We start from the raw sequence: 13,243 nt of genomic DNA on the forward strand, positions 1-13,243 counted from the left end.
ACACTAGCCTGATGCAAAGACCCAGTGCGCACTTACCCCCGTGGGCTGCTTCTTGGTGTCCAGCAGGGGAGCATTGAAGCTCGCAGACAGACTGGGGGTGGCAAGGACCTCCCGGAGTGGGATGTTGGCTTCCCCCAAGAACCTAAACGGAGAGAAAAGTAGAATGTAAAGAATTAGCCTAATGTGCCTGACTCTTCTCCCAACAGACCACCCCCACCCCCACCCCCACCCCTGACCCTACCACCTTACCCCATAAACAAACACCCTGCAGGCAAAGCTGATCTGCCTAGAACAACACAGTTCCTTAGGACCCCTTAATGCTCCCTAGCACCCTGCCCCCAGCCACCCCATGTACCATCCGAGGAGGGCCAGGCCCCTCTCCCTGCACACAGATGAGAGACACCTTCTCCCAAGGTCAACTTTGACCCCTTTCTGCCTCTCCCCAGAGGCCTCGCCGCATCACCCCTGTCTGCCTGGACACTCCCATATAAAGGCTGTCTTGCCCATCACACCTCAACAATCCACCAGACCCGTGTCTCCTGAAAGCCATCACACCTGCGTTGCTCTGAAGGTGCAGTAGCCCCTTTAACCTCCATCTACACTGGCCATCTATATCGCTTTCCCAGGCCTCGGCCAGCAATGATCATAAATGAAAAACAGTCTTTCCTGTCTTCAGAGACAGGGAGAAAAGCAAATTGGGGCAGGGTGGACATGTCCCACTCCCAAGAGAGGCCCAGGACTGTCACACCACATACACCTAAGGCAGCACCTCTGACTGAGGGGTGGGAGTCCCATAAATGTATGGGCTCTTGGAAAGAGTAGATGATTGAGTGACAATCAGTTAAGGGATCCTTCAAAGAATACCAAGGAAACTGTGTGTGTTCCCTAAGCTAAGAAATGGGCAAACTGCATTCTGCATCTCTGTAGCGGTAGCCGGAAATCAGGAACAGCAAGTGGCCCATGTCTATCAGAACTGTCGCCTGATGTCGCATCAGACTTCTGTGTGCTTCCTGCATATTGCTGTCAGGGTGTGAACAACGAAAAGCCACAGGAGTGCTCTCATCATTTGCTTCTTAATTTTTTTTTCCCTGATGAATAAACAGCACACCTATTATTTGGGGCCTTCCTTCTTTTCTAGTGTCTGTAACAACTGATTAGAATATAGGTTTTTATGAATACAGGTTTTATGAAGCTTTATTGAAATAAAATTTCTATCTTGACCTAAATAGCTGATTTTTAAAACTGGTTGCTCACACAGGAAGCCATCAAAATCCTAAAGGAGAACACAGGCAGCAACCTCTTTGACTTTTGCCACAGCAACTTCTTACTAGACACGTCTCCAAAGGCAAGGGAAACAAGAGCAAACATGAACTATTGGGACTTCAAGATAAAAAGCTTCTGCACAGCAAGGGAAATAATCAACAAAACTAAAAGGCAGCCTATGGAATGAGAGAAGATATTTGCAAACAACACATCTGATAAAGGGTTAGTATCCAAAATCTATAAAGAACTTACCAAACTCAACACCCAAGATACAAATAACCCAGTTAGGAAATGGGCAGAAGATATGAATAAACATTTTCCCAAAGAAGACATCCAGATGGCTAACAGACACATGAAAAGATGCTCAGCATCACTCAGCATCAGGGAAACACAAATCAAAACCACGATGAGATGCCACCTCACACCTGTCAGAATGGCTAAAATTAACAACACAAGAAACATCAAATGTTGGCAAAGACGCAGAGAAAGGGGAACCCTCTTGCACTGCTGGTGGGAATGCAAACCGGTGCAGCCACTCTAGAGAACAGTATGGAGGCTCCTATGATCCAGTAGAACTACCCTATGATCCAGTAATTGCACTATTAGATATCTACCCATAATACAGATTTACCCAAAAATACAGATTCAAAGAGGTACCTATGCCCCAACATTTATAGCAGCATTATCAACAATAGCCAAACTATGGAGAGAGCCCAAATGTCCATCCACTGTTGAATGGATAAAGAAGATGTGATATATATATTACATAATATATATTATATACATCACATACATATACTATATATATAATATATTATATATATGCACACATACATATATATACATATATACAATGGAATATTACTCAGCCATCAAAAATCATGAAATTTTGCCATTTGCAATGACAAAAGGAGCTAGAATGTGTTATGCTAAGCAAAATAAAGTCAATCAGAGAAAACAAATACCATATGATTTCACTCATATGTGGAATTTAAGAAACAAAGCAGATGCACATATGGGAAAGGGGGCTATGGGAAAGAAAAGAGAGGGAAACAAACCACTAGAGACTCTTAACGATAGAGAACAAATTGAGGGGTGATGGAGGGACGTGGGTGAGAGATGGGCTAGATGGGTGATGGGTACTAAGAAGGGCACTTGTGATGAGCACTGGGTGTTGTATGTAAGTGACGAATCGCTGAGTTCTACTGCTGAAACCAATATTCCACTGTATATTAACTAAAATTTAAATTTACAAAATAAAATATTCATAAAAAGACAAAAAACTGCTCACAATGAGATACTACCTCACATTCATTAGGATGGCCACTGTCGAAAAAAAAAAGCAAACAACAAAGGTAGGTGAGGATGCGGAGAAACTGGAATCCTTGTGCCTTGTTGGTGGGAATGAAAAAAAGGGAAAGGAAAAATGGATCAAACCACAGAATCCAGCAAGTCCATTTCTGGGTTATCTATTCAAAGAATTGAAATCAGGAAGTCAAAGAGATATTTGTATACCCATGTTCATAACAGCATTATTCACAATCGCCAAAAAATGAAAGCAACCCAAGTATCTATCAACAGATGAATAAACAGATGAATGAATAAATAAAATGCAATAAAAATTAAAATGAAATTAATTAATTAAAAGCATGCATACAATGAAATATTATTAAGCCTTAAAAAAGGAAAGGAATTCTGGGGGCGCCTGGGTGGCTCAGTCGGTTAAGTGTCCAACTTCGGCTCAGGTCTGATCTCACCATTCGCGAATTCGAGCCCCACATCGGGCTCTCAGCTCAGAGCCTGGAGCCTGCTTTGGATTCTGTGTCTTCCTCTCTCTCTGACCCTCCCCCACTCCCACTCTGTGTCTGTCTCTCTCAAAAATACATAAACATTAAAAAAATTAAAAACAAAAAAGGAAAGAAATTCTGACACCTGCGACAACATGGATGAACCTTGGAGACATGATACTAAGTGAAATAAGCCAGATACAAAAAGATATATACGGTATGATTCCATTTACATGAAGTTCCTAGAATAAGCAAGTTTGTGAAGAAAGAAAATAAAATAGAGGTTACCAGGAGGGTAGAGGGAATGGGGAGTTATTATTTAGTGGGTACAGCTTCAGTTTGGGGTGATGAAAAAGTTCTGGACACAGATGGTGGTGATGGTCGCACAACAGTGTGAATGTGCTTAATGCCACTGAGCTGTGCACTTAAAATAGTTAAAATGGTAAGTTTTGTTACATATATTTTACCACGATAAAAGTAATTAGTTACTAATTAATTAATTGCCACTTACATAAGTTTCTAGACAATAAAATCACTTGAGCTCCATTATTCTTGGGACCAGTGGACTGTTGGTCACCTTACAGGTTCCTTCGCCAGCAAGCCAATAGCCTGATTTGTGCGGAATTTTGTAACATTTTTCTGGCATTTCTTTAAAGAAAGGGCTAAAGAGAGAGACATTCACTACTATTCATTCCTCGTGATGCCAGGAGTCACATTTTCTAGAATTTGGACTGGTGTGTGTTATATTCTTTTGCAGCACGGAGCAGGCTTGTACCACAGCGTAAGCAGGGGCTCCTGGAGTGTCTCCATCCTATAGGGCCAGCATGGGGAAGGCACTTGTCACCAGTGTGTTGACTGAAGTGTCCTCAGTGTCACCAGGTAGAACCCAAGACCTGATCTTTACTGCTCGCCTGCTTGTACCCTATGACCTTTGTCCCACATTTTTCTATAAGCTCTTCTTTCCAGCTTGTCTCTTAACTCAGGAAAAAGACCCCACTGGCATAGCATCCCATGATGGAAACCAAAACTACCCCTCAAACAATAATGACCGCCCTGATGTCGAGTTCCAGTAGCCCAGACTACCCAGACCAGGTCGAGTTTAACTCTCCACTTACACGGATGTGTATGCGCGGATGAACCATGGAGTGAGCCATGGAATGACTAACAGTTACCTTTGCCTCATTATAATACTAAAATCTCTGCCCGAGGAGGAGCACAAGCCTCATTTACATAACATACAACGTAAGTACAGGCATATTTCCTTAAGGTGCATGACTGTCCTCATGCCCTGTCTAAAGATTTTAAATAGAAGGAACCCATTCACCTCTTGCTAGGGAAGTCATGGCTTTGGAAGTTATTCCCCATGATCTTTATTTGCTGCAAAGAAAGTTTCCTTTGTGCAACAACTCTACCAGCTGCAATTTCTATATGTGACTCACTGAGGAGCAAACTCATGTTAGTTAGTTGGGTTACATCTGGATGCAGGCAATGTCAAAAAAGACAAGACACGGGGCGCCTGGGTGGCGCAGTCGGTTAAGCGTCCGACTTCAGCCAGGTCACGATCTCACGGTTCGTGAGTTCGAGCCCCGCGTCAGGCTCTGGGCTGATGGCTCAGAGCCTGGAGCCTGTTTCCGATTCTGTGTCTCCCTCTCTCTCTGTCCCTCCCCCGTTCATGCTCTGTCTCTCTCTGTCCCAAAAATAAATAAACGTTGAAAAAAAAAAAAAAATTAAAAAAAGACAAGACAGTCGGTGTAAAAGACCTGTGAATCCATGGCATCAGAGTCACACTTCCCTCCGGGCAGCAGAGCAGACAGACTGGCTTCAGCAGGTGGATGGCAGAGCCTGCCCTAGAACTCAGGTCCCCACATCCCTGAGGGGTCACCTGGGGAAGGGAAAGGCAGAGTGGACAGTGGGAGCGGAGGGGATGGCAGGCTTGGTGGTGCAGACATACTGCTGGAAGGGAGCCCTGGAGCCTCTGCAAGGACAAGGCCTGGCCTCCAAGGCCTCCCTCTCTGGCACCAGGCCAGCCAACCCTCCGCCCCACGGAGAATTCCCGGAAGTGGGGCAGGAACAATGGGAGGAAATGCAGAGGGAAGTGCCGGCCCCACCCCTGCCAGCCCAGGCACCTCCGGAGGCAGGGAGACCTGGGCCAGGAGGGACTGCTTGTTATTTCCTCCCTTAATATCTTTCTGGACCTTGAAATGCCCCCACCTCCCACCCCTGTCATAGGCCTTGGAACCAGTCCTTTGGAGGAGCTGGGTGGCTTCACAAACCCCCACTCCTCTAGGAGGAGAGGCTGGAGGCAGCACAGCCGGCTGCCTGTCCCCACCCCTAAGGAGCAGGCTACCCCAGAGTGGGCAGCACAGAACTGCTCTGGGAGGCCAGCCTGGGGAGGTCGGACTTCCTGGGGAGGTACGCTGGGTCTCAGGCTTGATCATAGGAAACCCTTATGGCCACTCTTCATTCATTCTTCCATAGAGTTGGAGGAGAGGTGGCTTTATTCAGGAGGCCTAGGGAAGGAAGGCCCAGACCCTCAGGGAGACCCACCACATCCAGAGATCAAGACTGAGGCACAGACTCTAGGGCCCAGAGGCCTACACGAAACCAGCGATGCCAGGTGCTCAGGAGCACTGGCACTGGCACTGATACCAACCGGTGGCCACTTGTGGCAGACAGGATTCAGCAGGGGTCATATGAGGCAAGGAGGGGCCTGGGGGTCCTGCACCAGCTGCCTGAGAGCCAGCTCTGAGTGTGTGCAGAAACTGGCAGATGGGAAGGAATACCCCCCACCACGTCCCCATCTCCCCCCGCCCCCCGCCCCCTGCAGCCTACTAATAGAAACAGGTCTCTGTTTTCCTCCCCTGACCTGGCCATCCCTCTTGGCAGTGCTATGTTCTGGAGCCATTGGAATGTGGGGGCAGGAGAAATGCGAGGGCTGAAATCACTGCTGCCATCCCACAGACTGAAAGAGAAGTCAGGAATTGGCACGGGGGAGGAGGGAGAGGTCCAGGCAGTTTACACATTGACAGGGCACACATTTTTCCTCCAAGGAAAAGGAACTAGTTCCCAGACTCATCACCCAGCGAGGCTACTATCCTATCAGAGATGGGAGAAGAACTACAGGGTAATGGCCTCCAAATCTGAGCCCTAAGTGGGAGGCTATAAATTAAAGTGGCCAAGTGAGTTTATTTTAATGAAACACAGAGAAATCTAAATAATTTCATTTAAAAACCTCAGGCCTTTTTCTGTGGATGCTAAATTTAGGGGCACATTTTGATGAGGCACAGGATATTTGCAGGGTCTTAACGTGTCTCTTAAAAGACTTCAGGAGGAGGGTGGCACCTGGGTGGATTAGTCAGTTGAATATCTGACTCTTTGAGACAGCATTGTGGGATCAAGATCCACATTGGGCTCCATGCTAAGCGTGGACCTGCTTGAGATTCTCTCTCTCTCCCTCTGTCCCTCTCCCCTGCTCGCTTGCTCACTCTCTCTAAAATAAAATAAAGAGGGGCGCCTGGGTGGCTCAGTCGGTTGGGCAGCCGACTTCGGCTCGGGTCATGATTTTGTGGTCCGTGGGCTCGAGCCCCACGTCGGGCTCTGTGCTGACAGCTCGGAGCCTGGAGCCTGTTTCAGATTCTGTGTCTCCCTCTCTCTGACCCTCCCTTGTTCATGCTCTGTCTCTCTTTGTCTCAAAAATAAATAAACGTTAAAAAAAATTAAAATAAAATAAAGAAAAAATATATTTAAAAAAATGAGACTTCAAAGGGGGGAAAAGAGCAATAAATATGCAACGGAAAAATCAGACACCACCTTGACAAGTGATCAAAATGAACATCTCCAATGAGGGACATCTTGTGCTTCCAGAACCTGAGACAAATCAACACACCCACAAAGTACTCTGGCCAGAAGTTAGTAACAAATCTAAGCATGAGAAAAACATGAGACAAACTTCAAATGAAGAACATTCAATTAACAAAAAACTGGTGTACTATATTATTCAAAAATGTAAGTTGTTGTAAAAGACGAAGGCTGTGGGAAATGTTCCAGATTAAAGAAGGCTGGTGACCCTAGAGGAGAAAGCAGGAAAAGACCTCTCTGACCTCAGCCGTAGCAATTTCTTACTTGACACATCCCCAAAGGCAAGGGAATTAAAAGCAAAAATGAACTTTTGGGACCTCACGAAGATAAAAAGCTTCTGCACTACAAAGGAAACAATCAACAAAACTAAAAGGCAACTGACGGAATGGGAAAAGATATTTGCAAATGACATATCGGACAAAGGGCTAGTATCCAAAATCTATAAAGAGCTCACCAAACTCCACACACAAAAAACAAATAATCCAGTGAAGAAATGGGCAGGAAACATGAATAGACACTTCTCTAAAGAAGACATCCGGATGGCCAACAGGCACATGAAAAGATGCTCAACGTCGCCCCTCATCAGGGAAATACAAATCAAAACCACACTCAGATATCACCTCACGCCAGTCAGAGTGGCCAAAATGAAGAAATCAGGAGACTATAGATGCTGGCGAGGATGTGGAGAAACGGGAACCCTCTTGCACTGTTGGTGGGAATGCAAACTGGTGCAGCCACTCTGGAAAACAGTGTGGAGGTTCCTCAAAAAATTAAAAATAGACCTACCCTATGACCCAGCAATAGCACTGCTAGGAATTTACCCAAGGGATACAGGAGTACTGATGCATAGGGGCACTTGTGCCCCAATGTTTATAGCAGCACTCTCAACAATAGCCAAATTATGGAAAGAACCTAAATGTCCATCAACTGATAAATGGATAAAGAAATTGTGGTTTATATACACAATGGAGTACTACGTGGCAATGAGAAAGAATGAAATATGGCCTTTTGTAGCAACGTGGATGGAACTGGAGAGTGTGATGCTAAGTGAAATAAGCCATACAGAGAAAGACAGATACCATATGGTTTCACTCTTATGTGGATCCTGAGAAACTTAACAGAAACCCATGGGGGAGGGGAAGGAAAAAAAAAAAAAAAAAGAGGTTAGAGTGGAAGAGAGCCAAAGCATAAGAGACTCTTAAAAACTGAGAACAAACTGAGGGTTGATGGGGGGTGGGAGGGAGGGGAGGGTGGGTGATGGGTATTGAGGAGGGCACCTTTTGGGATGAGCACTGGGTGTTGTATGGAAACCAATTTGACAATAAACTTCATATATTGAAAAATAAATAAATAAAATAAAAAATATATAATATAATAAAATAAAATCTTTAAAAAATTTTAAAAATAAAAATAAATAAATAAAATACATTAAAAAAAAAAAAGAAGGCTGGTGAAATACAACAACTAAATTCAATATGAGAGTCTAGACTGGATCCCATACTGAGAAAGAGGGGGAGGAGGACTTGCTATAAAAGGCATTATTTGGTCAATTGATAGGACAGAAGATGAACGGTGAATTAGATGAAGTATGGCAGCCGTGTTAAGTTTACTGAAATTGGTAACTACAGTGTGATTATGTAAAAGAATATCCCTATTCTTAATCCCTATTTTTAAATTCTTAAAAATATATTTTACACATTTCTTAGGAAATATACCCTGAAGTGTTTAGGGATAGAGGACCATGATGAATGTAACTTACCCTCAAATGAGAGACAGAGAAAAAGGAAGGAAGAAAACGAGAAGGAGGGAGAGGAGAGAGAATATTATAAAGCAAATGGAGTAGAATGTTAATCAGTGATATTGATATTTTTTTTAAGTTTATTTATTTTGAGAGAGAGTGTGTGTGCACAAGCAGGGGAGGGGCAGAGAGAGAGGGAGAGAGAGACTCCAAAGCAGGCTCCTCGATGTCAGCCCAGAGCCTGATACGGGGCTCAATCCCATGAACGGTGAGATCATGACCTAAGCCGAAATTAAGAGTGGGACACTTAACTGAGCCACCCAGGCCCCCTTCTTTGTTCTATTTTTGCAACTTTTTTGTAAGTTCAAAATTGTTTCTTAAAAAAATTCCAGAAGTGTTTCCATGTGTCGGTTTCTCGTTTTTTATCTTTTAAACTAAGAAAAGGACATGTCAACTAAAAATACATACATGACAACTCAAATCCGTTCATCACTGACTCAGCTGCACCTTCCTCTCACCAGATTCAATGAATCAGGCGTGACAGGAAAGTCAGACTCCCTGTTCTGGCAGGATGCACACAAACACGCACACACGAACACACTCCGGGGAGATTTAAGATCCCTGTGAGGAGACAGCTGTGATCTGTGCCCCCTCCAGCCCTCAGCCATTCGTGCCTGGCAGTGAGGAGCAGGAAATGAGGGACAGCCGGACATTCCCACCCCTGGCCTCTGGCAGCCTTCCCCCCGGTATCTGATTCCCCAGGGACTGCCCAAAGGTGACTAAATAGTTTTCCACTTCAATCCAGAAAAAAACAAAAAAACAAAAAAAAACAAAAAGAAAAACTATTCTGAAACTCAGGGATGCTCTGGAGTCTATAGTTATAAAAATCCTTGGAATATAAGGGAACGGTCAACACTTCCGAGTATGCTGAAAACAATGAGGTGGTGAACTGTAAATATTCCTGCCTCCCAAATAAATATTCCAGAAAGGGGGGCCTGCAAACCAGCCTGCTGAAACCCAGAGGCTGAACTTAGGCTTACTTTCCCCAACTTCTAGCAACAGCAAACCGCCACTCTGCCTCTTTAAATGTCTTAGTGCACACACACACATCTGGGTGAGTGTCTATTCCTGGGTGGGAATGACATGTGTCAGCAGGGAGAAAATACCCTCCACACATAAAACAGATGGAGAGTTAATATTCCCGATAGGACCCCAAACACACAAACTGCTATGAATTAGTAAGAAAAAAGCAAGCAATTCAAAATATAACGATAGGAAATTGACAGAAGAAGAAGTACAAATGGACAATAAAATACATGAAAAGATGCCCAACTTCACAAGTAGTCAAGAAAATAGTTTAGGGGCACCTGGCTGGTTCAGTCAGTAGAAAGCATGTGACTCTTGATCTTGATATAGGGCTTGTGAGTTCGACTCCCCCAATGGGTATAGAGATTATTTAAAAATAAAATCTTAAACACACACACACACACACACACACACACACACACACACACACACACACAGTTTATAAGATACTTTTCTCCCCCTACCATGGCACTAAGCAAAAATAAAAATTGACAGGCACCTTTTTTTACACTGTTGGTAGACATAATTAGAACACGTTTTTGAAAAGTCATTTGGCAGAATTTATGAAAATGTTATATATTCATATCCTTTGATCCAGTAATCCCACTTTTAAGGATCTAGTTTAAAGAAAAAAATAGTCTAAGGACATAAAGCAATTTGGATAAAGATATCCACTGAAGGGGTAGGAAAGAAATGAGAAAGAAACCGAACCCCAGCCAGTAAGGATACGGTGGGATAAATTATGGGGTGCCCACCCTGTGAAATACCACACAACCATTTAAAATGGGGCTGGTCAATACATACTGACCTGGGAAAGGGTCCATGATGAATTGACAAAAAGCAGGGTGTAGACCAGTATGTATGACATGATTTCATTTTTGTTTAAGAACATGAATACACACGTATGTAAACGGATGTTTGCACAGGCTTAGGAAAAGCCGAGGAAGACATGCGCCAAATTGTCAACAACAGACACACTGGAGGGAAGGGAAGCAGCAGATGGGGGGAAGGCTGGGAAAACTTGCACCTCTTCCTTTATAGCTTTTTAAGAATGGAGGTTACTTTTGCTTATAAAAAAGCACTTGAATTTTTTATATTCTTGTGAGTTTTCATAAATTAAGGAATGTGTGTGCACGTGTGTGTGAGGCATGTTGGTGCACACTCTGTGTCCATGTGGAGCGTGTGGGTGGTATGTTCAGTCGGTGTGGTCTGTGTACGTGTGTTTGTACGGACCCAACAATCCCCTCACACTACACACCTTCCAATGTGCCAAGCACGCGGTAGGGCATCTGACACCCACACACTATCTCATTCAAGCTTCGTGACAACCATGCAGTGTAGGTACTATTGTGGCCATTATCCTGATGAGGAAGCAGGTTCAGAGAAATCCAGGTCGCAGACAGTGTCAGGATGAGGCTCACTACTGACAGGGGGTCCCTGAGAGAAGGCTTTGAGCCTCATTGTCATGCCACCACCCCTCCCCTGCTCGGCTCTGTGGACACAGCTGGGTACCTGAGACCCCCTGCTCCCTCAGGGAAGAAATCCCTCCACCACATCAACACGCTCCCTGTAGGGGCCACAGGCACCATCCGGCCAGACCCCCTCCCCCAGCAGCCACGACCATCCCCTGTGCATTCTTGTGCTGGGCTCCTCTTGTTAAGGACTAAGACTTTTGTTCAGCTCCTCCCCGGAAATGCCCACATTCCCCAATACATTAGCCCATTGTCCCAGGAGGCCCAGGACACCCCCCCACACACACACACACACAAACCCTGAGGGCACCAAGGCCTACTCTGGGCTCAGAGGCTGCCCTGAAAGCGATAGTCACAGAGGTCAGGTAGACCACTATTCCCAAAATATCTCCTCAAAGCCTATAGTGGCACCTGCTGCTCACCATTAACATTCTTTTGCTGGTCTACAGAGTCGGGCAGGGGTGCCTGGGTGGCTCAGGCAGTTAAGCCTGCGACTTCAGCTCAGGGTGTGATCTCTCAGTTCACGAGTTCAAGCCCACGTCGGGCTCTGTGCTGACAGCTCAGAGCCTGGAGCCTGCTTCAGATTCTGTGTCGCCCTCTCTCTCTGCCCCTCCCCTGCTTGGGCTCTGTCTCTCTTTCTCTCTCAAAAATAAATAAACATTAAAAAAAACTTTTTTTAAACAGAGTCTGGCATAGACAGCACCATTCCCCAGGCTCCTAAGAGGAGCAAAACATTAAGCCATGGGCTGCCACCAACACTTTAGTATGAATTAGTCTTTTTTCAAATCATCACTGGCTGAGAGCAGGCTTTGATGGGAAAGGGTTGAGCCAGTGAGAACGGAAGGAACTGGGGCAGCAGGAGAGCAGCACAAGAAAGACACGGAAAAGAGGATGTGCCAAAAGGAACTGCCATGTATGGAGCAGCCTCTTCATAGCACTTCCCTCAGATGAGCTTGTGCGTTTGATTTGACACCCCTCGAAGAGGAAGAAACAGAGAGGCTCAGGGAGCTTCGCTGAGACTAGACCCCTGTTCTTCTGCTGGACCACAATGTCAAACCCTGTGTAAGGGTGGGAAGAGGACCAACCAAAAGAGGAAGGAGGAGAAGGAGCAGGCATTCAAGAAGGTTCCCAAATTGCCTCGTGGGCCCCCAGCCAGATATGGACACCATGACTGATGACCCAGATCACAGGCAGGGGAGGGAAGGCAAGGCTCTGGGTGAGGCTGAGTGGGGCTCAATGCCCCACTTTATGGAGTCACCGGGTCCCTAAGAGGTACCAAGTTGACCACACTATTGCATAGAAAATGCTATCCTAAACACTAAACGAAGGCTTTTTCATATGCAGTTAAGTGCCTCTGACTAGTCGTTGGTGTAGAGTTAGGGGTCCTTCTATGCTGCTTGATTAAAGGGAGGCAGGGTGCATAGTCACCCTGAGAAAGAGTTACCAGACCAAATACAGGATTCCCTGTTAAGCTGACATTTCAGATAAACAGTGAACAATTTTTTATTATAAGTAGATCCCATGCAGGGCGCCTAGATGGCTCAGCCAGTTAAGCGTCTAACTCTTGATTTCAGCTCAGGTCATGATCTCACGGTTGTGGGATCGAGTCCCACATCGGGCTTGGTGCTGAGCATGGAGCCAGCTTAGGATGTTCTCTCTCCCTCCCTCTCCCCCTCCCCCACTCACATGCTCCTTCTCTCTCTCTCTGTCTCTCTCTCAAATAAATAAATAAATAAATAAATAAATAAATAAATAAATCCCATGCGATATTTGGGACAAACTTAACTGGGTGTCCCGAATGTTTCTTTGTTGAATCCGGCCACCCTACCCCAGGGCTGGCTAGGCCTAAAGACAATGAGCTACTGTGGTCAAAGTGGAGAACGTTTTGACCCTGGTATTTTTTTTGACAGGCAGGTGTTCTGACCCCATGGAGACTTCTGCTTCCATGTGCATGTTTACCAAATATTTAAATCAAAGATATACCTACATTAATTCATTTCCACTGAAAAGACATTCTCTGGAACAAATTAAATTAAGTC

General features: G+C 45.1%; 1 protein-coding gene across 22 annotated transcripts in view; it reads right to left on the bottom strand.

Annotated features, from left to right (window-relative positions):
- Positions 1–13,243, bottom strand: part of DYSF (dysferlin) — a 224,202-nt gene that overhangs the window by 174,813 nt on the left and 36,146 nt on the right. For all 22 annotated transcript variants that reach the window (XM_060657973.3, XM_060658063.3, XM_060658027.3 and 19 more), the window contains exon 4: positions 37–142. In XM_060657973.3, coding sequence (XP_060513956.2) covers positions 37–142 — 106 coding nt within the window. The remainder of the gene's footprint in view (positions 1–36; positions 143–13,243) is intronic.

Source organism: Panthera onca, chromosome A3 (assembly GCF_046562875.1).
Source record: "Panthera onca isolate mPanOnc1 chromosome A3, mPanOnc1 haplotype 2, whole genome shotgun sequence".
NCBI classification, from domain to species: domain Eukaryota; kingdom Metazoa; phylum Chordata; class Mammalia; order Carnivora; family Felidae; genus Panthera; species Panthera onca.